At 32.5% G+C, this 26323-nt stretch overlaps 2 protein-coding genes and 1 long non-coding RNA gene across 6 annotated transcripts; 2 read left to right on the forward strand and 1 right to left on the reverse strand.

Moving 5' to 3' along the window:
- The first annotated feature begins 8095 nt into the window (after positions 1-8095).
- Positions 8096-14851, forward strand: LOC142613691 (sulfate transporter 1.3). Of its 3 annotated transcripts, XM_075786143.1 has the most exons (17): positions 8096-8112; positions 8232-8290; positions 8419-8525; positions 9693-9826; positions 10167-10526; positions 10647-10695; positions 10798-11005; positions 11168-11342; positions 11499-11564; positions 11652-11765; positions 11915-12031; positions 12135-12261; positions 12628-12914; positions 13016-13206; positions 13738-13823; positions 13928-14004; positions 14145-14851. In XM_075786143.1, the coding sequence occupies exons 5-17, from the start codon at positions 10182-10184 to the stop codon at positions 14286-14288; spliced, it is 1986 nt and encodes a 661-aa protein (XP_075642258.1). In that variant the 5' UTR covers positions 8096-8112; positions 8232-8290; positions 8419-8525; positions 9693-9826; positions 10167-10181; the 3' UTR covers positions 14289-14851. The 3 variants fall into 3 exon arrangements, with proteins under 3 accessions (XP_075642258.1, XP_075642259.1, XP_075642260.1); XM_075786144.1 differs by lacking the exons at positions 8096-8112; positions 9693-9826 and having other exon boundaries at positions 8193-8290; XM_075786145.1 differs by lacking the exons at positions 8096-8112; positions 8232-8290; positions 8419-8525; positions 9693-9826 and adding an exon at positions 9447-9471.
- Positions 13881-17969, reverse strand: LOC142613692 (uncharacterized). Its single transcript, XR_012840305.1, has 2 exons — positions 17695-17969; positions 13881-15395 (listed from the first exon to the last, which is right to left on the reverse strand). It is a non-coding gene; the product is annotated as an uncharacterized LOC142613692 (long non-coding RNA).
- A 2301-nt stretch (positions 17970-20270) lies between these two features.
- Positions 20271-25915, forward strand: LOC142611633 (uncharacterized). 2 transcript variants are annotated; one of them, XM_075783728.1, is made up of 9 exons: positions 20271-20846; positions 21281-21419; positions 22867-22988; positions 23258-23317; positions 23757-23816; positions 24492-24630; positions 24883-25001; positions 25182-25406; positions 25534-25915. In XM_075783728.1, the coding sequence occupies exons 1-9, from the start codon at positions 20370-20372 to the stop codon at positions 25726-25728; spliced, it is 1536 nt and encodes a 511-aa protein (XP_075639843.1). In that variant the 5' UTR covers positions 20271-20369; the 3' UTR covers positions 25729-25915. The 2 variants fall into 2 exon arrangements, with proteins under 2 accessions (XP_075639843.1, XP_075639842.1); XM_075783727.1 differs by having other exon boundaries at positions 20273-20846; positions 23114-23317.
- The last annotated feature ends 408 nt before the right edge of the window (positions 25916-26323 follow it).

The raw sequence follows: 26323 nt of genomic DNA on the forward strand, positions 1-26323 counted from the left end.
TTTTCTTTTTTCTTTTTGATGAAAATGGTATGTCTCATATTGTTGATCAAGAAAGACGTGAATACATCTTGTATACAATACCAAAAACTTGTTTATATAATATATTTTTTATCTAACTACAAAAATTAGGTGAAGTGACACAAAATTGTCATTCATACATGACATGATAATTTTGCTCGTAACGTAAATTGTATTTCTTAATACAAGCTTTCCTACAATAGGTGGCTCATGTGATTCGGAGGTTTAGCTAGGTTTTGATCAAATCCTATTTCAGCTTGGTTTCATCATTTTTCCAACATTATGCATTTGATTGGGAAACCGATTATTGGATCTAAAGGGTATAATCAGAGATTTTCATATGGGTGAAGAATTGTGGAAATCCAACAATCGGATATTGCGGTCAAGATAGTCAAAGTTTTTCGTGGTTGATATAATTGGCATGTGTTCATGACATGCCAATTTCGTTTAGTGTCTTGTTCAAAATCCAACTATTGGATTGGAAGAGTACGGTGAAATAATGATGTTGGTAAAAGATGGTTGAAATTAGACATAACTAGATTTTGAGAATGGATCGGATCTTGTAATATTAATAGAATACCAAAGGTTAAGTATCACTTTTTGTGCTCCTATTTCCTAAAATAGCCCTAATATTTAGTTAAGATTATTCTATTAAAGAGAGAACACAAGGGTATAAAAGTAATACTATTTAGAATTATATTAAAAAAAAAGATACATATACAAACTTTCACTTAAAAAATCTAGCATATATATCAAAATTTTAGAGACACAATATTTTCCATAATTATTGACATAGTTGGTGTTGTGATTGGCATACAATACCACTTTAGTGGTGAACTCAAGAAAAAATAATGTTACTCTAATAAAAACTTATCAACTTAATAATTCATATTTACTCAAAAAAAAAAAACTTAATAAATCATAAAAATAAGTTAGAGTAAATTACAATTAACCCCTTGTGGTTTGGTCTATCACAAGTTAGTCGATATCAATTTTTACATTTAATGAAATTAATAGGATTTCATCAAAATGAACAGAAATGGAATTTTTGGACGAGCAAATTACCCCAGTGTAATTTGGCTGAATCACAATTTTTAAAAAAAAAATCAATTGTTATATTTTGACTTCCTAAAATTTGGATTAAAATGAAATTATTGGGAGTATTTAATTCATTTATTTGCTTAAAAATAAATAGTTAGTCCAGACAAGTCTATAGAGAAAGGACTCAAGTGAGTATCCGCAAATGCTCCCTCAAGTGGGTTGAGTAATAACCCAACCTCAAACCAATGAATTACAGAGGAAATTTCAAACTTGAGGAGGGATTTTTTTTTTTTCTGCTATTTAAAGGCTCAAAATTTCAACTAAAATTTCTGCCTAGTGTGGCCTTATATCAAGGTCGTTCCAATAAAACCTCTACCAAAACTAACAAATCCACAATTGACCCTTTACCCCACGCAACCTATCTCAGCAAGAAAGAAAGGTTTTTTTTTTTGGTCAAACAGCAAGAAAGAAAGTTGAAACTATATTTCAGGTGTTTTGATGATGATATTTTATACATAATTTCAACTATAAGAGAATATATGAATGTTACACAATTTAGCTTTTATTTAGAACTTAGTGTCTATTTAGCTAGCTTATTTTTTGCCAATTTATTTTACTATTCAAATTATTTTTATTACTATTCATAGATCCCATTGCATTTTTTTGTACTATTTCAACTAATATTTACCTTTATTTATAGTACTTTCACTAAAAATTTTCAATTTCAACAAAATAAACGGACCTCAAAATATCTTTATCATTAGAAATACTATTATGAATAAGCTTATCAATTTTTCGGGTTAAGTTGATTCTGCTAGAAACCATCTCACAAACACAGTGTATGTAACATTTTCGAGTTTTGCTATAGAAGTACACTAATTAGTAATTACCTTTGCCTTTGAACATGAAATTTTCGAAGTTGGAGAAGATGTCTTTCTTGATTTTTATTTTTTTTTAATTACCAATTTTCCTGTTGATATCATATTTTGTTAATTCCTTTATGTTGCACATTCATAATAATTACATATTAATAACTACCATAATTATCAACCATAATTACATATTAATAACTCCATAATTACATATATATATATATATATATGATAAGATAGAAAATATTATAATTTGTTAAAAATTTTAGTGCATTTCATGAGTTGCGCCTACTAATCCATCCGAGTTAAATATCACCTTCCCTTTCAAAAATTCAATTGGAAAGCAATTAAAACAAATTTAATTAGGCTTAAAAGTCCTTTGGTTAGGATTTTAAAAACAAATGCATCTATTTACCGTCTGAAACCATTGATGCTATGAGTGGGACCTCTTACAATTTTTTGTTTAAAAAACAAAAAGAAAAGGATCTTTTTCATTTTGTACAAGACTTGCATCTAGCCAGCTATATTGAAAATTGAAATGGCTGCCGTAGAATAAAATGCGCTTCTAGCGTGCAATTTGTCACCTCCACTGTATTATTGAAAGAAATACCAACCAAGCTTGGACACGTAAAGTATAAGGAAAGTGCTACGTTTAGTCATTTTTCACAATAATTTCACAATAAATTTTAAATAATAAGTTATTTCTAATTTTAACTTGAATTTACTATTGAAATTATTATTTTTACCCATTAGCTAATTACAATCTCCCACTTAAAATTTGTCGTAAAAGTATTATTAAAATATTATTGATACAGTAGTTTTTAATATATAAACATGGTCATAGTTCTCTACCTTGCCGTTAGGGCTTTAGGAGTGTGCATAGATTGAGCCTTAGGAGTGTGCATAGATTAGATTGGGTTGAGTTTGAGAAAATTTTCAACCCTGCTCATAATAGATCTAAAAACAACCCAACCCAAACTGTAAAAAGTGGATTACACTGCTAGTTTTATCAAAAGAATTAAATTTTCACCAATTATTTGGATTCATTATTTAATAGTGAATGATTACAATTTGTACAATTAATCATAAATTCAAATTTTATTAAAACCAAATCGTAAAAAATAAAAATGTCAAAAAATACCAAATCAAATATAAAGTTTTTAAACTATTATTATTAATATAATAGTTGTGTTAGGTTATTTCGGTTAAAAAAAATTTGTCAACTCGAACCAAATCCACTCCAAAATTTAAAATATTATAATTGAACTCAACTCATCATCTAATAAAAAACCAATTCAAAACTTTGAATTGGGTAAGATTGTAATAGATTTATCAAATTGGTGAGTTGAATTCGCATCCCTACAACTACAATAGTGGAAGGGGGTGACAGGTGGATGGGATTTGTCCTCTCTAGTCTAGAGTTTCGGCAGCAACCGGGGTCAATGAGAAAGATTATTCCAAATTTCCAATGCACTTTAATTGGAATAATTTGACAAAACGTCAATTTTCGTTGTCAAATTTCAGTGCCAATATTGACTGAATATTAGTGGAATGCGTGTGACATGCTTAAAATTGTGATTTTCACGATTGGGAACAAATTCAACTCGAATAAAAGTCACAAGAATCGTTTACTAAATTCCAATATTAAAAGAAAAATTAATTTTATATGTAAATAATTAAATATACTATATATTATTTTTTAACGAGAGTAATTATTTTATTAATTAAACTTCAAAAGTAGAGTACATCTGTTGACGCTAAATCTGAAAAACGAGACGGAGTTTCTTCTTGTAACCACTATTTGACGCTACTGCAATTTTTTGAGAATATTTTATTTATTATATTAATCTCTATTATTCTGTAAAAAAATAATGTATATAATTGTGTGACTACTAAAGATAATGTGGAAAAATATTAAAGATCAAAAAATGGTCAAAGTTTTTTTTTATATTATAAATAAATATATATATATATATATATATATACACACACTAATAGGGAGAAGGTGGTCTATAAGAGTTTAACTGAAATTGTATTTAACTTAAACCAAAGTCAATTCCTTAATATCGAAGTCAATTCAAACAAATAGAAATTATAAAATGTAAGTTTATAGGTTATATAGTAAATAATATCCTAATACAAAATTTGATGTGTATTAAGAATATAAAAATATACAATTTAACAGTTAAATTTTCAAAATATATTGTAATGTAAATGATATTAAGTAAGATTATAACCTTAGACTACAATAAATTTTGTAGGTAAACTTTATTCACTTTTTTCTTTTCTTCGAACAGATGGACTGAAAAAATTTAGGTTCTTCCATTGTTCAAACATCAAACAAAATTGTGTGACTCAAAACAAAAGTCCCAGTCGCTTTTTGCAGCACTTCTATCGGTTTTCTGTGACACTTGGAAGCAGGCAAGCAGCGGAGAAAACAGTGGTAATATTCTCTATTATCATGTTTTTCTTCTGAGTGTGCTCTTGATACTTTTGTATGGTTAAAAGATTTGTTGCTTGGTTTATGTGCATACTGTGATTTGCGTAATTTCTATTAGAAGAATCGGGAAAAAAAGAATCATTGCATTACTTGGAGATATCATCCCATAAATAAATTTCATACAATCGTTACTCTACAAATGGTTTTTTGTCATATTACGTGGAGATATTTAAAATATTCACACACATAGGAGCCAAAACGGGATTTTATCTCTCTCTCACAAATTTTCCAACAAAATGCCCATATTTGACACTATTTAGGGATATGTCCTTATTTTGAAACTTGATTTTTAGAAAATCGAGTTTCAAATGTAAAACTTGATTTTTGGACAATCGAGTTATAGCGAAATTAAACTTAGAAAAATTTTTTTTGAAACTCGAGTTCTAAAAAAAAAATTTCAAGGAACTCAAGTTCCACAATTTTTTTTTTTTTTTTTAAGTTTCTGCTCCCTATAACTCGATTGTCCAAAAATTGAATTTTAAATTGAAACTCGATCTTTAAAAAATCGAGTTTCAAACAGGCACATTTCTTTATATAGTTTCAGAGGGCATTTTGCTGGAAAGTTTTGATGAAAGGGACAAATGCCCATTTTGTCCCACGCATAGCCTTGTCTTTGCAAGCTGAAATCGTTTTGTGATATATATATATATATATATATATATATCAATTCTCCGTATGTAGAGCAATTAATTTTGTGCTGAACGGTGACCTTTGAAGCAAAGTCACACCAATGCCTAATAACCACAGTAAGTTATCATAACAGGTGCCCATTCGATGCCCAAAACAAAAACCTTAAAATATCTCTGCATGTCATTGACTATAGCTTTAATAAAGGGGCCATTTTCATGGTTGTTTATTAAACTCAAGTCTCAAGGTACAGATTGTAGTCATTTTTTCATACCCTATATCTTTTTTCTTTTTCTTTTTTGAGAAACATACCCTATATCTTGACTAGAGCATTAACATACTATAAACAATTTGATAAAATTTGTGAAAGTCATTAGATTTAGGTTTTTCCTTTTTGCTAGCAGCAGCAAGCAAAATGAAAGCTTGCCACTAATGTATGACATTGAATATGAACCAATATAATCTTAGTGATACGCCCATTTGTAGAATATCGAATGTATGGCATCTATTAATGAGACGAAGTCTCCCAAATAACAGTGAACTACCTTACATGTGCCATTAGCATATGGATGCAATGTTTGTTGGCTAAATCTTGATGCGTTTTAGCCTTTTAGGATGATTTATTTACAATAGAATATGTTCAAGAAAAAAAATACAATTTATATTATATATATATATATATATATATATATATATATATAAAGTCAAAATTAAAAGAAAATCCAATTAGACTCTAAGCGTAATTTTTCTATAAAAAAAAGTTGTAAGCATAATTCAAGGGTAAATTTTTTCAAAAGTTGGGGAGGAAAATTTCAAATATTAATTGGAGGTCATAGTTGGTACATCAGGAAGGGGCAAGAGAGGTACAAGACTCTTAGCAACTTAAGGTAAAGTAATAAATGGTATTATTATTATTTATGTTAATAAAACTTTTTGACATTTGAAATAATGGCTCTTTTTTTTTTTTAATTATCCACAATTACTATCTATTTATATAAGCATATCCTCTTGCAAGCCAATATTTTATGACTTTCATACTTACCATTTTTTTTTATGCAATTAGTGAAGATCAGAATTAGGGTGCAATAAGCCCATTGAAAAAAAAATCTCCCTAAGAGATCTATTTGTAGTACAAGTTTATAATAATGTCAACTTACTTTCATCTCTTTCTAATAAAAAATAATAATAAAATCATTTGTATATTTTAATAAAAAATTTAAAATCTCACCTCTTCCGAGTAAAATTATGTCCTTACAAATCTCTAAAATATTGATATATAAGGTATGTTTGGTTGTGTTGTTTAAACATTTAACAATAGTTTTCGTTGTTTAAACAACGCAACATGTATTTCCACAACTTTTTTTTACCCGCACATATTTCCATAACACATAAACAACGTTACTAGAATAACAGTTTATTTAACACTTTTTTTTTTCCTGGTCTAGTGTTATAATTTCCTTTTATAGATTTTGGATAAGTTTGTTTTGAAGACATGGATTAGTAAAAAAGTGTTATCTTTTGTAGGCATTTTAAGTGAAGTTGGAGATATATTTTTATCTGGTTGTTCTCAAGTTTTTTCCATATTAAACATAAAATTTAGAGGTATTTTTGAACCACATAAAAATTCAATCCAAAAATAGGAATCCTCTTTTTTATATATATTAAATAATTGGCATGACACAAAAGTTACATCTTACCGCCCTAAACTATATCCCCAAATACACTTTACATCATAAACTTTTCGAATGCACATTTTGCAACTTAAACTATGATATTTGTCACACTTTGCACTCTAACTTTAAGTTTTTGTCTAATTTGGATGAAAAAATATGACACCACGTGAAAATAACTAATTATCCATCTTTTTAATCTGACTCTAAAAAAAAAAGTCCATTTTTTCGATCTCTTAAAAACAAATGAGAAATTACACTTTACTACCCTAAACTATATTCCTGATTACACTTTACATCCTAAACTTTGAATTTTCATCCAAGTTAATAACAAACTTAACATTAGAGTGTAAAATGTAACAATAGTCAAAATTTAAAGTACAAAACATACATTAAAAAAGTGTAAGATAAAAAGTGTAATATGGGATTTAGCTTAGTGGTAAAGTTTAATTTTCCCTAACATTTATTACGATAGTATTTTTAAAAAAATTATGATAAGATTAACAATAACTTAATTAAGCAATTTTCTAGTAAAATACAGTTCACACGTTATAAAAAGTTATCATTATCACTCCCTTATCTAAGCTCCCCCCTCGCATACCGAACCTGGTTCACATCACAGCCCCATTCAACCGGTGGGGTCCACATCATCAACAACTTTGAAAAAATTTTAAAATTGACTAGTGTGGGAGCATTGACCCAACAGTTCATCATCATCATCGTTATCAAACAAAAAAGAAAAACTAGAAGCTACGAACCAAAAAGTCACTCACTCTTAATGACTTTTACCAATACCATATATATGTATTATACACACGTGAGCCGGTCGACCACGTTGTTGACTCCGAACTAGTACTAATGACTAATGTTGCTTTCTACGATTAACAATACACACTAATTATCAACCCAAATATAAAAAATAAAAAAAATTCAATCTTTATATAGATTTTGAGAATTAAGATTATTTTTGGGATAACTTATATTGAAAATCTCTCCCTCCTATATAAATTATTTGTGTTACTATTTATGAGTTTTATTATATTATTTTAATTAACTATTAATTTTATTTACAATATTTTTAATAAAATATTTTTAATTTCAACTAAATAAGTAATTTTTAAAAAGACGTTAAAATTAATATTCAATCATAAATATAAAGATGGTTAATTTAAGCTAACAAAACAAGTCGTGGGAGTTAGAACTTTGTCCTTTTTATTTTTCCCCTATTTTTTTGGGTTGCTATTTAAAAAAAAAAACTACGGGTTGTTATTTACCAGGGTCTACGAAAATTGCGATGACTTTTTCTCTTTTTTGAGTGTGATAGTACCTTAAAGCAATAATAAGAATGTGGATGCAAATAATGAATTTGCAATTGCACCTAGACGTAATATGGGTTCTCTTCTTTGGTTCTGTTCCTAAAATACTATTATTAGTATTTGTTTATTTAAAGTTCTTCAATTGCACTTTTTAGCAATAATCATACCCTTTTTTTTTTTTCTCCAGAAACTTGAGGACCATCAAGTGTGGAGATTGTAAAGGGGGTATGAGGTGGCAGATTTCAGGTATCACTTTATTTTAGTATTACATTCAATTATGATAGTTTAATTCTTTTTTGCAATTTCTTATTAGCTCTTGTTGTTGATATTCTTTTTTCTTTGTCTTTTTTTATGTTCTTGGTTCTTGACCACAGATGATATGAACTAAAAAGTGGATGTTTGAAAGGTCGGCTTCTTTGTCTAGGTGTAATCGAATCCCGCACTATCAATGGCTTGCATGACAAGCACTAATGAGGTTTAGGTAATACTCAATGTTTATTAGCCCTTTATTCTTTACACAAAACATGCAATTTGCAAGGTACCCAATTGCCAAAAAAGAAAATATTTATGTTTATATCTGACTTCTGATTCATTTCGTAAGCTGTTTATGATAGTACTATGAACTCTTAGAATTGATATTTGGGTAATCCTAATATTTATCAATTTTAGCTGATTAAGGTGGTTTTGTTGGTTCAGCCTTTAGGGTATTCCAAAGGGGCATGATTGATTCTTGGACGCTTAGGAAATTTTAAATTTTAAATTTTTTTTTAATCCATTTTGGGAATAGCATATTTTCTATGATGCTAAATTAAAGTTAAAAATGCTTGGATGCTGTGTTTTGGGTGTCAGTGTCAATCAAAAATGATACTAGTAGTTCTGAAAGATTGTGTAACAAAAATGTTTATTGGATTAATAGTGTAGAACAAGGCATTGTATTGGTATACATTGACAAATTGCACCTCTTCTCTCAACAAATTGAATACCCTTTTAGCTATGTGAAAGTGTTCTCTTATTGTTTCTTTTGTTTGTAATTCTGGTCCATACAAATTCTTAGAAGATTTTCTGTAAAGCAAATTAGCCAATAGATTGCAGTAAGATTTGAATAGAGGTTTATGTCAAAATGGGGCCATGTTGAAGATTCCAGGCCTGATCAGCTGCATTTCAATTAGGAGACCCTATATTAAGACTAAAACTACTCCTTTTGGTCACTGGTTGTGATAGGCGGGCGTTGCATTTTGCATACACTTTATTGACTTAAAAATTTAGGCATCTGCACCACTTAAAGGGGATCCTTTCAGTTGAAGAACCAACCCTCCCTCTCCCTTCTCTTTTCCATTAGCAGCAAAAGGGAGGGAAAAACAAAAAACAAAAAGGTAGGACTGTGAGGTCATGTGCTTCTACTTTCCTAGCTGCTGCCATATGTGCTTGTAAGTCAATACCTTCCTAAGCAACATATTTTAATCCATAAGCACTACAATTATGGAAGAGATGATTACTTTTTTACTTCAATCACAAGGTAATAAAAAAATTCTATGCGTCGGCTGCCTGAGATTGAAAATTTTTGTTTCACTATGATGTTTATTATGTATATGACATGGAAGATATCCAGATTCATACCTAATTGCTTTTTTATGCTTCTCTCTTTCAGCTTGATAAGTTTGACTAGAAATCCTTTAAGAACTTATATAAGCAAGAGCTTCCCAAATACAATTACCTTCCACATCAAGAAGGCTACACATTGATTGTCTGCACCTTCTGCTTGCATCTATTTACTTCATTGAGGTTAAATATCCTCAACTATTACCTTTTACTTATAAGTCTGTCTTATGTCAAAGTAGTTTTAAGGCTCTTTGATTTTAAATCCAATCATATGAACTTAATGTAAGTTTACTTGGATCAATATTATGGAACCATTAGCCACATAGGATGGTCAATTCTTTAACTTGCTTTGAAGATTGAAGGTGTTATAATTACATTTTGGATTTAAAATGAACTATCTTGCTTGTGGTCTAGATGTTTTGGTGCAGTGTTTTAAAGCCTTTGCTCCATTCTTCTTCTCATTTATGATTGGCATTCTGATGCTTCTGGTAATGATTTTTCTAATGCTTTTCCTGCACTCCAGGTGAACTACTTGTCTATGCCTTCAATGGGCCACTCAACTGAAGATGATCTTCACACAAAAGAGATGGACATCAGAAGTCTGCCATCCTCGCACCATCATTCACAGAACATGCATCGCATTCACAAGGTGGGAGTTCCCCCAAAGCAAAACTTCTTCAAGGAATTCAAAGATACTGTTAAAGAAACATTCTTTTCAGATGAGCCTTTACGTCCCTTCAAGGATCAAACTAAGTCTCGGAAGTTACTCCTAGGCATTGAGACCTTTTTCCCCATAGTTGAGTGGATGAGAAGCTACAACCTTAGCAAACTTAGAGGGGATATTATTGCAGGACTCACTATTGCAAGTCTCTGCATTCCTCAGGTAAATTTTCTGCCTAAAAGATATAAAAATGTAAACAAGAAGGAAGAAAAAGAAACAGAAACTCAATAAGATTTGACCCCACTTACACTGCTCTAACAATTTATTTGACTCCTAAAATAGGACATTGGCTATGCAAAGCTTGCAAATTTGGATCCACAATATGGACTATGTAAGTTTCTGTACTACCTAAGAACACCATGTGTTGCCTATAACTGCCTTGCAGGATTTGTAACAAAGCTTCTCTGTTTTCTGTTATTCTAAATCTTTACAGATTCCAGCTTTGTTCCACCACTGATTTATGCCTTTATGGGTAGTTCAAGAGATATAGCGATTGGACCAGTTGCTGTCGTGTCTCTATTGCTGGGGACCTTACTTCAGAATGAGATTGACTCCGAAACAAATCCAATAGAGTATCGACGGCTTGCATTCACAGCTACTTTCTTTGCAGGAATCACTGAAGCAACACTAGGGTTTTTAAGGTAATTAAGTACCATAATTCATAATTTGCAAAAGCAATTTTCACTGAAATGTTTGTTACTCTTGGTTTTGCATTGCTTCTATCCTTTTTTCTTTTCCAGCCTTTCTGAACACTTCTAGCCTCCACTACAACTATATTATGGTGGCTTGGGTTTTGTTATCAGGTTGGGTTTCTTGGTTGACTTCCTATCCCATGCTGCCATTGTTGGTTTTATGGGTGGAGCTGCCATCACAATTGCCCTCCAACAGCTTAAGGGTTTTCTTGGCATAAAAGATTTCACAAAGAAAACTGATATTGTCTCTGTTATGCGCTCAGTGTTTAGCTCAGTCAATCATGGAGTAAGATCTCTCTTTTCTCTATCTCATATGTCAGTTATTTTTGTTCACTTTATCCTCCTTTGTTCTTTTCTTCTAAAAAATATGCAACATAAAGAGTCTCAAAGCAAAAACAACTTCAAGCCAAGTTACTGAAACTTATTTTACAACATCTTGCAGTGGAACTGGCAGACTATACTGATTGGAGTGACCTTTTTATGTTTTCTTCTATTTGCCAAATTCCTAGTAAGAGCTCCTAATTCTACACCATTTACATAAAATATTTAATTTTTGTGAATTTTTTTTTCTGATTCTCACATATTTTGGGAGCAGGGTAAAAGGAATAAGAAGCTCTTCTGGGTGCCTGCAATTGCCCCATTGATATCCGTTATTCTAGCCACATTTTTTGTGTTTATTACCCATGCAGAAAAGAAAGGTGTTGCAATTGTAAGCATTTCTCATCATTCTTCTTCTCCTGTTTTTTTTTTTTTTTTTAATGACAAAATAGTTGTAGTAACAAGCTTAATCATTGTAAGGAATGGAAATAGTAGAAATGGCAACAGCAACAACACTAACAGTTTTATTGATATGTAAAGGTGAGACATATAGATAAAGGAATCAATCCTTCATCAGTGAATGATATATATTTCCATGGAGAATATCTCGGGAAAGGTTTTAGGATTGGTGTTGTGGCTGGTATGATTGCATTGACGGTGAGCCATTGTGTAACCCATATATTCATATCAAAATAATATAATCTTCAGTTTGTATTTAAGCCAATTTCTTATCTATCTCTTCATGGGGCAATTTTATCAGGAAGCCATAGCAATTGGAAGAACATTTGCATCTATGAAGGACTATCAAATTGATGGAAACAAAGAAATGGTGGCACTAGGAGCAATGAATGTCGTTGGCTCGATGACTTCCTGCTATGTGGCAACAGGTGAGATGGAAGCACAAATTAAGTCATGTGAACCTACTTACTATCAAATGATGATACTGGTTATATGGTGGGATGTGAATAAGATTCATGTCTGACAAGATTTAAATCCTACAGTCCTTTGTTTTTGTAAGAGCAAACTATTTTAAAGCTATTGCTCTTATCAAGACACTTAAGGTGGGTAATATATATACATAAAACTGGGGCAAAGAATCTGAACTTTGTTTACCCGATAGTTATATATGTTGCTCCCTGAGACATGGAAGTATAGAGTCCTAAATGACCTAATATGTAGAAGTATATGCAACTAAGTATCCTGGAGATGATTGCTATTCTCTTATAATGACTATAACTGCTCATTACTTGCAGGTTCATTCTCTCGGTCAGCTGTGAATTTCATGGCGGGCTGCCAAACTGCAGTCTCTAACATTGTGATGTCCATTGTTGTATTACTAACATTGCTATTCATCACACCTCTTTTTAAGTATACACCGAATGCCATTCTTGCTGCCATCATCATAAATGCTGTGATCAACCTAATCGACATTCAGGCAACAATTCTGATATGGAAGATTGATAAATTTGATTTTGTTGCTTGTATGGGAGCTTTCTTTGGTGTAATTTTTGTATCTGTCGAGATAGGCCTCTTAATTGCTGTAAGGATTGAGATATCTACCATCTTCAATTCCTAAATGTCAAATAAATGTGATTCGTCTTGAGTGATTTCATTTTTTTTTTTCTTACTGTGTTGTTGCAGGTCGGTATATCCTTTGCTAAAATCCTCTTACAAGTTACCAGGCCAAGGACAGCAATTCTGGGAAAGCTCCCTGGGACCTCTGTGTACAGAAATATCCTACAATATCCAGAAGCAACTAAAATTCCAGGCATGCTGATTGTGAGAGTTGATTCTGCAATTTACTTTTCCAACTCCAATTACATTAAGGAGAGGTAAAGATGGTCTTTCTCTTGTACTAAGTTCATGTCATTCTCTAAATCTGGAACTCGTTGCAATTAATCTTATAACTAATTGTATCAAGGCAATTTCCTACAATTTCTAAATTTCTAGTGAACAAATCCGAGGACTGACTATAGCCCAGAAAGTCATCTAATTTACATAGGAATACAAAGAACTTTAGATGAGAGAAAATTGCAACATGGAGAACGTTAACTGATAGCAAAAAAGGATGAGAAATAATTTTGGTCTTGAATAGGTCATCTCTGTTTGTTCTGCAATGACCAAGTTAAAAGAATGAAAATTTTCAACGGTTGGAAGGATTCTAATTGAGCTGTTTCTTTGACTTATTACAGTTTGTACTTAATTTTGACGTGGTGCATTTTAGGACTAATCTCTGTAATATATGATATACACAGTCTCCATATTAAGAACTTGAAATTAGGATAACATTGATGGTTTTGAGAATGAGTAAATTGGTTAGACTTTTAGTAGCTTCCACATGCTTAAGTTCAACTTCATTGCAGGATATTAAGGTGGTTGACAGATGAGGAAGAAAAAATAAAAGCAGACGGCCCACAAACAATCCAGTTTTTGATAGTTGAGATGTCACGTAAGCAATTATCTATAGCAAACTCTCTAAACTCAATATACCAACACACCACTCTTGTTTACATCCAAACTTCGTTTTCTTGTGTTGTTTTCTTTTTATTGCAGCCGTTACTGACATTGACACTAGTGGCATCAATGCCTTAGAAGAACTGTACAACACTCTCCAGAAGAGAGACTTGCAGGTAAATTCACATCCATGCTAAAATTCAACTAACTTGTCATGTACTCTTCTTTGTAAATTTTGAATGTGACAACATAATATACTCGAAAACTCTAGAATTAGTTAATTGCCTTACCAGAAATTTCGCATGTCGTTCCACAGCTCATCCTGGCAAATCCCGGGCCAACAGTGATTGACAAGCTTCATGCCTCCAAATTTGCAAACTTAATCGGTCAGGACAAAATCTTCCTCACAGTTGCAGACGCGGTCTTATCCTGCAATCCTAAGTTTGCTGAAGAACCTTGATAAAGAGCCATGGAATGTGTGTTGTTGCATTAGAGATATGAGAAGTAAGTGTACTACAGTACGTGTTCATGTACAAAGAAAGGGAGATTATAATAGTGGATGGTGACAAGGTCACTGTAAAAGTGGACGCTCTGAGTGGTCCTAATGAGCAGAAAAGAAATGATAAGTGTACACAAATTGAGCACTCAAAAAGTGATATGGTTGTCTACTTTACAGAAATGCCCTTAGAAGTCTTTACCTCAGAATCGTCCATTGTTCTCTGTTTACTACCTATTCGGCTATTACACTTTTCACACCCTTGGGAAATTTTGTTTTCTTCCTTTTGATGAGAAAAAACAAAAGTGTCTAAGAATATGTAATAGATTTTGTTGTTGGTCTTTCTGTTTAAACATCCAAACGGGCATTTGGATTTGTGTCTGAATAATACTGCCTTCACATCCTGTTGTTGGCCAATTTTCATGATGACAGTTCTCGTGATTGACCTAACTTGAAGTTTGAACATATTGGTCCATGTAAATAATGTATGTTGTTATTTATAATTAAAAAAAAAGGAGCTTTCATTACTTGCGGTACTTATAATTAACCCTATGTTTGGATGATGGGAGAGGGGAGGAGAGTCGAGGGAGAAGGTGGCTGGATGGAGGGTAAATATGTGTTCCCCAACAAATATATTTAGCTTAAATGGGTAATGACACTTGTCCTTTGTTGATAGAAGGATGGAGGGTAAGGTCTTGGGGTTCAAAATCCATGAAATTTAAGTCCAAGTCTAATTTAGCAATGCATGTATGTAAATGACATGCACACATGTGGTAAATGACATGTAATTTTTTAAGGATTCTATCACAAATGTTGTAAATGGATGAGTTATGATCAAGTAAAAGCTCACATGTAAGAAAGTTTTAACCCCAACCTGAATAGTGGACAAGGTCAATCAAATGAAGCCATACTGCCATAGAAGTAACCACTCAATTCTTCCTTCTAATAAAACGGTAAACTACAAGACATGAATCAATGAAAGGTAAACTGTCATTATAATTTGATAGGCAAGTTTCCTTACATCAGTGGTGGCGTCCATGGCCCCTGTTTGCTTCCAGATTATTTAAGCTGCTGCAAGACGAGGTTTTTTTTTATTCTTTAAGTTCATGCACACAGTTATAAAAGAAGGCAGATTCATATCAGTTTCCACTCAAATTACACATCCGACCATAGAATATTAGCAGTGGCGACTCCAAGATTTTCTTTTAGGGGGTCAATAGTGTCTTTAGCTAGGATTTTGTTGTGGGAAGTAAAAAAGAAAATGATTTTTTATTTTTTTGTATATACAATTGTCATATTACATACAATAATCTAACATAGTATTCTAAATAGTATACAATACAACTATATTGTAAAATAGTCTAAAAGAATTATTAATAGTTTAAAGATTGGAAAGAAAACAACGATAAAATGCATAAATAAATATAAATAAATAACTAATCATAATATTTGTCAAATTAATAATAATTTATTATAATTATATGTAATATCAATTAAATAAAAGTATATGATAAAGAAAAATAGTAACATACCTAAGAGTAGGTCTAAGAGTACAAGTTAAACTAAGGAAAATATATAGTAACTTATATAAGATTTTGTTTTTGAAGTGTATGGATTTTTAACCACACATGTGGTCATTCTCTTAGAATTGGAACAAGCACTAAAAGTCTTTTTGGACTCGAAAAACTGTAGAACACTTATCAAACTACTTAATTAGATAGTAAATATAGAAGGGAGAAAGAGAGAATGAGAAAAGAATAATAGATGTAAATACAGATCAATTAGTTATACAAGTAGTGTAATTTTTTGTTGATGAAGAATAGTTTCGTTCTGCCATCAACAATAAAGTAAGCTAGAGTCCAGAGAGAAGATTTATTTATTTTTTAACAAATGAACAATTTTAAGAGTAGTGTTACTGACAAAACATTTACGCAATAAAATCTAGATGGCAAGTTGTTAAAGTTATGTAAAAAAGTGATGTCAATTATAAGTTTAGATAAAAAGTCAATTACAACTTGTCACTTTACCTTTATTGTAAAAATATTGTGAAAATGACACTAATATGATTATATTTCAAGTTTGTTTCAATTGGGTTTAAATAAAATTTAAGATTAGGGTGTTCAAAATTTTATTTTAAGGGTAAAAAAAAATTAAACTTTTATATAATATATATATATTTTGGCCAAGCCAGGGGTTCATTTGAACCCCCTGGCCTGGCTGTAGAGCCGCCAGAGAATATTAGGCAGAAAAAAAGTTTAAAAAAAAAAAAAAAATAGAATTAGAGACTTGTTTTGCATGCATTATTTTATGATAGCGTTGGATATACACATGTGAGTCAAAGTCATAGTAGATAGAATCTAACTCAATTTAATACTTGAGTTCAACCTTTCTCCTATACTACATGTCAAGAATTCGACTTGGAACATGATGTATTGCTTATTCGCTTTCCACCAACTTTGATGACCAAGCCATAGTGGATAGACACCTAACCCAACTAAGCAAAACTTTAGCATTTAAATATTTTAAAGACATTTATCATATTCAATTTCATTAATTATTATTTTTAATATTTTCTAGATGATCTTTCTCCTTTGATTAGGGATTGTGGATTGCTAGAATAATCTGATAGAGCTGACCGTTTTGGTTTCTTAGAGCTAGAGGTTTTATACCTGAAATATGTGGAATGGTGTGTTATAAGTCATTATTTATGATGTCTTATATAACCACTGCCTTTGGGCGATTTACAAGCTAAAATTGTTCAGAATTCATCAGGATTTTGTCATGCTCAAAACCAATTTTCTTGCAGGATATTGCATAATTGATTGATAAGGAAAAAAATTGAAATTCAGACATCAATTATGAAAGCAGTTTTAGTAGTTGAGATGTCACATAGACAATTTTGGAGACTCCAAAGTCCAAACTCAAATATTCTGAAGTTTTGTGTTTGTTCCAGCCGTTATTGACAGTCTGATATTGACAATATTGGCATCCATGTCTTGGAAGAGTAACAAAAAGACTCTCTAGAAGTGACAGTAAGTCATTTATTCAAAAGGCTTTATATTTGTATAATCACAGGCACCACCTCCCCTTGACCTTTTGGTTAAGTTTGTGTGTAACAGAATTCATATGGAGTGAAGGATTCAAGACTTGGTGTCAGAAAAAGGACAAAGGATAAGGATAAAGTCATATAACCTACTATGTGACAGCATCCTCAGGAAAAAATCACACTATGTTCTTGTTAATAATTGTGCATATGCTATGATATTAGTCAAATTACCTTACCAAAAGTGCCTGTGTTCTTATTATCAAGTGTGTATGTACTATGCATTTGTTACTAATTATGTTTGTGCTATGACAGTAGTCAAATTACCTTGACAGAAGTGCCTTGTTGAACAGCTTGCTTTGACTAATCCTGGACTGGGGGTGATTGAAAAGCTTCACAAGTCCAATACCAATTTAGCAAATTTGACTGGTGAGGACAAATTCTTCCACACGGTAAGAGACAGAGTCTGAGAGAACTTGAATGAGGTTTTTGTATGGGAGAAATAAGATAATAATTATGAAGTGTTGAAATGGGAAGGGAGGAGGAAGAAAAAGGTGAGTAGGCAGTGTTGAAATGGAATGGGTGGGAGAATAGGTCTAGTTGATTAGGGTATGTTGGAGGGTCATTATAAGAGTTTCAACTTTCAAGTGGAGTATCTGGGATCCTAATCTGATACTATAAATAAATATATAAATAATGTAGATAAGGTTATTATAGTTTATATTACAATATTATTCATTGAATCTATTGTTGAGTTTGTCTATCAATTTAAATTTAACCGGTCAAGAGCTTTGTAGCTTAATTGACATCTCTCCATGAACAAAGTGCTTGAAGGTTTAAAAGAAGAAAGGTTCAAGCTACGGGGTTAGCATGATATTGTCACTATCTCAAAAAACAAAAAAACAAAACAAAACAAAAAATAGAATGTAACCGCAAAAATTTCCTATATTCTTTGTATTTGTGGATTTTACATGTTACATATGCACTTCTTATATCATTCATATTTTTTCCTCCCATTTTATGAATGCATGTTACCATTTTACTGAAAAAAAGTGCCCATTGAACCCCATTTTTTTTTTCTTTTTCTTTTTCTTTTGTGTTTTCTTTCTTTTAAGCATCAAAAGCTGCAAGCCTGCAGGTTATGGATCTGCCTTGCATCTTGTTACTTATAGGCCAGTCTCATATTTGCCACTTCCTGATAAATTAACCAAGAAACAAGAAATTAAACATATAGCACGTTGGTTCATAGTTCATACATGACACATCAATATTCTCTAATGTTTGTGCCAAAAGAAGCTTCATAAAATATAAATTTCAGAATGTGGCATTACTAACAGTATAATTTCAAGTTTCAGCCAACTGGATGATACAAGCAACCATGGACAAGCGGATTCATTGTCCTTTTCGTTCCCTGAATGTAGATGCAAAGGAAGCCAGATTCATTCAGACTTCAATTCAAATTATGGAAAAGTTTGCCATTATAAAATTCTTAACAAAAAGTAATACTAGATTGATAGCATCCTATATTATTCTTAAATATCCTGCTTTTGAAGATGATATTATTTTATATCCGTTGCAAAAGGGATTCTGTCTACTGGGTCCATAATTTGGGATTAGGATCCTTTCTATTATACAATTATTACTACACTCTATGTTCTTGAAAACATTGTATTTATATTATCTTGTAAATTTTGGAATCCCGTTTTCAGAAATTTATTCTTGAATAGAAAAAAAGACTTTTTATTTAACATTAGTGCCTTGTGTGTCAATCTATTGGGTTTGAGATCTTCCTAATGTGCTTTGTGTGCCAATCTTTTTCCATAACATTGTCCTATATTTTTTTTTCCATACTTATCCGTGCTGAAAACTCCATAAACAAGAGATATAGGTTTGGTATGAGTTCGAATCAGCATCATTAATTATACAATAACAATTGCTGTGTTATTCCTATTTGTGAGCTTATATCATATGAATTATTTATTTGCTGAGTTTGTAAGAAATTATGTCACAAGGAGGAATAATAACTAACATGGAATATTTATTCCTTACAGGATAAATTAACTGATAGTCAGAGGACAAAGGGTATTGGTTTAAAAAAAAAAATTAAAATTTTTTTATGAAAAAAGAAAAAAGTAACTCATTTTTTTATAGTTTTTTAAATTTTTTATTAAAGTCATATCAAAACTTTGATAAAATTGTCAATTAACAAATATCCTAAGAACACCCGTTAACAAGACCATTTGTTATAAAGTTGCCTTGTTAATTTCTAATGTTGCCTCCTTTCTCTTAATCTTTATATATATATATAACATAGAAAAAGAAAAACGGAGCTACTGTATATGTATTGCTAACAAGAAACAAGTGATCATGGCAAATTGTTGTTTTACACTCCATTAATGATGTACATTAGTTTACACAATGTCAACATTTTGCAATGCTAGATATACTTTTTTTTTTTTTTGTTAAGTGTCCATATTCTACATTGTATGTGTACGCTCAATGTGTATTAGGTAGTGTACAGTAATTAATGCTCCTAAAATCATATCTAGTGTTTGGTTACTAGCACAGTAGCTAGGATCTAAGTCTTGATTTTAAGTATGTTTGGAATAGAGGAAGATAAAGAGAGTGAATAAAGTATATTAAAATTTAGTACATTCTAGTCATCTTTCATCACTCTCTCCTCTGCTTCTCTTTCATCTCCGTCCCATTAAAATATAAAAAGGTGACACTATTGTGTTCGTATAGTTCAAAAAATTATTATCTTTTATAGCCCAAAACCACTAGTCTCCTAATCAAATTAAGGTCCGATGCATCAATACACCTAAGAGAGCATTTTATTATAGTCCTACTCGAACATGTTGGTTCGCCCCACACAATCCATTTATCAATTACCAAAAAGATATATCCGTATCCGACAATGACCCGACCCATTAGGGGAGACACTCATCCTATTTCATAGAGTATATCGGACCAGGTTTGGGTGGCTAGACCCAACAGTGGCAATGGCTATTCTGCCTTCACTACTACGCAATCTGATCATCAGCCACTCCTTATGGTTGAGACCAACCCCACCACCACTACCAGCCATTGCTTTACTCTTATCTCCCAAACCCCTCTCTCTCTCTACTCTCTCTCCCAAAACCCCAACTAAACCCCACGCCTCACACAACACGCTGGTTCTAACCAAAGACCAACGCTTCAATGAGCCTGAACAACCGCTCCATAACCAGAACCAGAACCAGAGCCAGAACAGTACCATTGCAGCCATTGTTACTTCGTTGGGTGGTCCTCCTGGTGCTGTTGGAATCGTTCGGCTATCGGGTCCCTCTGCGGTTTCTATTGTATCCCGTGTGTTCCGACCCATCAAAAGCAACAACAACAACAAGAAGAAGAGCTTCGGTTCCTCTTCGTGGCGACCCATTAGCCATGTCGTCCAGTACGGTGTCGTTTTGGACCCTCATGCCAATGTCCTCGACGAGGTTCTCTTCTTCTTCTTTTTAGTCGATAACACATACTATACTAGTGTTGTCCGTTGTTTTTGTTTGTTTGTACTGGCAAATTTAATAGAAACTCACTAAAGAATTAAACTTGTTAACTTTTTTTTTGTGCTAATTATGAGTGCTTCAACCTATGCTTTGTTCCAACTTATAACTTATGGAAATGAAAATGTCAGATAGCTAAATGGGTATGTTTGAATTTTCTGTGGGCGTTTCCAACTTGCTGCTTTTTTTTTTTTTTTTTTTTTTGTTCTGGTATGAATTTTTGTTTATAATTAGATAGTTGGAAACACTAGGATGTTGTCAATTGAGCTGCTGCAAGGCTCTTGACTTGTTCTGGTATGATTTTAAATTTTTAACGTGTCTTGGGTTGTGTATTTAAGTACTTATTTGTGACTTCCTGCCTTTTTTTTAAGGTTATAGCAATACCCATGTTGGCTCCAAGATCTTATACTCGTGAAGACGTGGTTGAACTTCAATGTCATGGGAGTGAAGTGTGTCTGCGTCGTGTGTTGAGAGCTTGTCTAGAAGCTGGAGCTAGGCTTGCAGACCCAGGTCAGTTTTCTGCATTCCTTTTTTTTTTTGGTGCTGTTTTTACTCTTTAAAAGTAGATTGGCAAATTGGTATGTAAGGAAAATTGATTAACTGGAGAGAAGGTGGACATACGTAAATGTTGGTTAATATTGAGACTGCCATGAGATATCTTATTTTTTGAAGGAGATTTGGATTTAGTTTTAACGAACGGACCAAGTACTGACCTTTGTGCATGGTCTCTCAACTGCAGCAAAGCTTATGAGCATTGGACCTTGGAACTTATTCAAGTTTTTCTTAGGTTATCAATCTGTGTTTCATAGTGGGCTTTAATATGTAATTACTTTAAGCTAAATCAAGGTTTCAAACCATTTCTATAATTATGGACTTTTGTTTTCATGTATTATGTCCATCAGATTGTGAATATTTGATACAGTTGGCAATATGTATAAGAGCTGCTAGTCATGATTGTTCATAGGTGACATGGCTTCCTTCTTACTTCAGTTTGCTTCTTTCTGGTTTCACTCTTGATGAGATTTCCACTTGTAGTTAGACATTATTTAGTAGAAGAAATATTGGATCTTGAACTAATTGAATATGGGGTGACTTCAACTGAAGAGGTGGGGATTCTTTTGTTGATATTTCAGTTAATCAGTAGGTGGCAAAAAATTCATCTAAAATCTGCATTAGGAAATTGATTTCAGAATTGGAAAGCAAAAAAAGAATCTTTTTTTTACTCCTAAAATAAGTTCATATAATTGACCTTCACAAATGATACTGGAACTGATTTTATACTTCCATTGCATATGGCTCTTAACTTACCAATTTAGAACTCAAGCATTTAATGAATATATTTCTAAATGATTGAACACATATATGTGAACGTCAGACATTGACATAGCATAGGATAGATTTAGAGAAATCTGACTGCATGTGCATGTAGTGGGTTAAGAGTTAGGAGAGCTTGTGGATCTAAGGTTTAGCATTGTAGAAGGCAAATTGATGAGTGGTTTGATGAGTTTTTATGGCAATTTTGGGGTTTTGATAAGTAAGAAGAATGGCTTGATATAGGGGTAAGGAAGAATTAAAAGAGAGAAATTTATGATGTTCAGGAGCTGTATGTATAGTACCCATGAATAGTTCCACGAGAAAAAGAAGAAAAAATAGATAGGAGAAAGCGAGAAAAGAATACATGAAGGTCAATGTTCCTCAATACTCAAAACAACTAGGATTCTTACTTTGAGTAGTAAACCAAATCTTAATTGAATTGAACCAAAGGTTACACATAAAGACCCATAGACTAAAATAAAACTTGCTTATTGATCAAATAAAACCCAAGGCCCACAACTACAACCTACAATCAACAATTCCAGAATGGGAGAGAAAGAATTACACGTTTGGGGGGGGGGGGGGGGGGGGAATGGGAGAGAGAGAAACATGTTTGAATTAAGTAGGTGTTTTTCTCTTCCAGGAGAATTTACTCTTCGTGCCTTCCTAAATGGCCGCTTAGACCTCTCCCAAGCAGAAAATGTAGGAAAGCTGATTTCAGCAAAGTCTGTGGCTGCTGCAGATGCTGCACTGGCAGGAATTCAGGTATGTCCTCTTTTCAGGACTCAGATTTCATTGGCCTTTTTTCTCATGAATATTTGTAGCATTTTGTTATAAATTACCAGCAAATGCTGATAAGATGAACTGAAATACCATATTTCCTTTGACAGGGAGGCTTTTCTTCTCTGGTTAAATCACTAAGAACACAGTGCATTGAGTTGCTTACTGAAATTGAAGCTCGCTTAGATTTCGATGATGAGATGCCACCAATAGATCTGAACCTAATCATGACTAAAATACATGCCATGTCACAGGATGTTGAGAATGCATTGGAGACAGCCAATTATGACAAGCTTCTGCAATCTGGATTACAGGTATAATCTGGATTGATATATCTACACACAGACACAATTGCCAAGCAACTGTACAATATTAGCCATATATTTGTTATTATGCTGCTAAACAACTGTATAATATTTCTAATTCTTGTGATTCTACAATGCCTATGCATCTATATTCCTAATCACTGATATTACAACCAATATAATGTGCACAAAATCATGATCAATAAGTTGTTTTATCTAACCATACTACATCATAACAGTTGCCTGGTCATTTTAATGAGTGTTTTGATAGGCTTAATTTGCTTATTAGGCTAAACCAATTTTCCCCTCAATTTCAGAAAATAAGCTACAGCAATTAGCTAATCCAAACCAACATTTGATATTTAGATGGTTGTATAAGGGGCTTTGCATTTGGGATTTGTCCTTCTTGCAAGCTTTGACAGTGATGTTCTGATTCAAATTCTTGCAGATAGCAATTGTTGGCCGTCCAAATGTTGGGAAATCAAGCCTTCTTAATGCTTGGAGCAAAGTATGTTGCAACCATTTGTATTTGGCATCAAATTTCACCTGATTGTTTATTTGCTTTGTCAATGTGTGAGGGAGTTACTCAACATCCGTATCTAGAGTCAATTTATTGCCGCTATGTCTGTTTTTGCTTATTATATTTTTTTCAGATCCTCTAGTTCAGTTAATTTGCAAATAGTAGTGTTCTGGAGAGGTACATTGGCTGCTCATTAGTCTTAATAGAGATGCCCTGTATATTGGCATCAAAGTACTCTCTCTTTCTCTTGGTCTGAGCATTAGACTACACAGTTATATAATGATGTGGTAATATCATTCCCTTGAGTTGCATATAATATGGCTACCCAGAAATATTGTAGACATGCATCCCTATACTCATGAAATTAATTTTGGGGAGATTATCCTTTGGGTCGCTTATAAAATGGCTAATACCCAGCAAATCATAGACATGGATCCTTATGAAATTAATTTGGGGGTGACTATCAATTAGTATTTTGATAGTAGAAACAGGATATGAATTGTGAAAAACAAGCCAAAAAAATTGATATGTCCAATATATATGAAGAATTGAAGATTTTGTTTAACTTTTATGTGTCTTCAATTTGTTCTTTTGTTTTTATCTTTGCATTGGAGCAAGAGCATGAGAACTTATTGAGTACCATGTTTTAATTTTAGCGTGCAGAGTGAGAGAGCAATAGTTACAGAAATTGCTGGAACCACTCGGGATGTGGTTGAAGCAAGTGTCACAGTTCGTGGTATTCCTGTTACCCTTCTTGATACAGCAGGCATTAGGGAGACTGATGACATCGTGGAGAAGATTGGTAAGGCTTCCTGCCTTGTGTAACTTCAGATGGAATTTAATTCTCTTTAAGTTCACTTTTAAGATAAGAGTAGTTGGTGTGGAGAGACCATATATTCAAGTGTTTCAACTACATTTTGACAATTTGAATATCTTCTGGTTCTGGTGTTATTTACTTAATAATGGAGCTTTGGACAATCCATGGAAAGTGAAGTAATTGATTATGTTTCACAATGGATTTTTGATGAGTTCATTTTATATTTTTATTAAACAGGTGTGGAGAGATCTGAAGCAGTTGCTATGGGGGCTGATGTAATTATCCTGACAGTAAGTGCTATTGATGGGTGGACTTCAGAAGACACAAAACTTCTTGATAGGATTCATTCTAATAAGGTATTACCACCTTCTCTCTCTCTCTCTCTCTCTCAATTTTACAAGTCAAGTTAGTCACTTGTCCATTGTAGTTAATACTTAATAGTTCAAATTTATGCTGATCTTTCCATTTTGTTGTCAGGCCTAATTATTCAACTTCTGTCAGATTTACAATGTCAGTTATTTCTTTTTGAACCGCAGAAAACAATTGGATCCTCTTCCCCAGTGATTCTTGTAGTTAACAAAATAGATTGTGCTCCATCTGCTCAAACCAAATGGGTTGATAGGGATGGCGATTCTTTCAGCAAGCATGTTTTTACATGTGCTGTTACTGGCGAAGGAATTCAGGATTTGGAGACAGCAATACTAGAAATTGTGGGTCTCAACAGGATTCCTTCAGGGGGACGCAGATGGACTGTGAACCAGGTTGGCTAACTATTTATGAGAATTCAAACCCTAACCCTGCACACAATGATAGTCTATTGAGTTTGATTCAATACATGGTTTGGTATTAATTCTGATTCATTTATGTGATCCTGTCATAATTTTTCAGAGGCAATGCGAGCAGCTTGTTCGAACCAAGGAAGCTCTTTCAAGGCTGAAATCATCAATAGAGGAGGAACTGCCTCTCGACTTTTGGACGATTGATTTGAGAGATGCTGCTTTGGCCCTTGGGCAGATAAGTGGAGAAGATATCTCTGAAGAGGTTTTGTCAAACATATTTGGCAAGTTCTGTATTGGTAAATAATAGATTGTTCCCAATATCTGAAACATGATGTAAAGTGCAAAATTTTGCTTTTGTTTGCTTTGTTTTTCCCTTTTCTATTCTTATTCTAAAATACTGGCAGCTGATACCAGCAATATGAGTACCATGCTATAGGAGGCTAAAGAGTAAGAGATGATTTAATGAAATATACTTTTCTGCATTTTTTAAAGGTAATGTTCGTTCTCAGTATTTAAAGATATTAACCAAAGAAGACTTTTCATATGAGATTCACTTACAATTATTATTTGAATAGCATCAGCATCCAATCACAAATATTAATTTGTGGGTGATTATCACTTACCAGTTAAAATTGTGCTTCTTCTTGAGAAACACTGAAAGAGGGCCCTGAACAGCACGCGCGCGCACACACAAACTCTGCTAGTTTACTCTTGTAATCTGTCTTCTAGTTTAAATTAAGCCTCGATGCAAGTTTATTTCCAGTACTTTCAGTTTTCTTCTAATACTTTAGTTTTTTGTTTAACTAAACTCTGATTGGTTCAATATAGCTTCAATTTACTATGTTATTATCGATTGTATTATTTTATTTTCGTTACACATTTAGATACAATTAATTTCA

Source organism: Castanea sativa, chromosome 10, assembly GCF_040712315.1.
Source record: "Castanea sativa cultivar Marrone di Chiusa Pesio chromosome 10, ASM4071231v1".
Lineage (NCBI taxonomy): Eukaryota > Viridiplantae > Streptophyta > Magnoliopsida > Fagales > Fagaceae > Castanea > Castanea sativa.

Excerpts from the sequence above, each read along its gene's own strand:
- LOC142613691 (XM_075786143.1), top strand. The coding sequence starts at position 10,182 with ATGCCTTCAATGGGCCACTCAACTGAAGATGATCTTCACACAAAAGAG. Across the intron at positions 10,527-10,646 it reads CAAGTCTCTGCATTCCTCAG|GACATTGGCTATGCAAAGCT; the intron begins GTAAATTTTCTG and ends CTCCTAAAATAG. Across the intron at positions 13,824-13,927 it reads TTTGATAGTTGAGATGTCAC|CCGTTACTGACATTGACACT; the intron begins GTAAGCAATTAT and ends TTTTTATTGCAG.
- LOC142611633 (XM_075783727.1), top strand. The coding sequence starts at position 20,370 with ATGGCTATTCTGCCTTCACTACTACGCAATCTGATCATCAGCCACTCC. Across the intron at positions 21,420-22,866 it reads AGCTAGGCTTGCAGACCCAG|GAGAATTTACTCTTCGTGCC; the intron begins GTCAGTTTTCTG and ends TTTCTCTTCCAG. Across the intron at positions 24,631-24,882 it reads TGACATCGTGGAGAAGATTG|GTGTGGAGAGATCTGAAGCA; the intron begins GTAAGGCTTCCT and ends TTTATTAAACAG.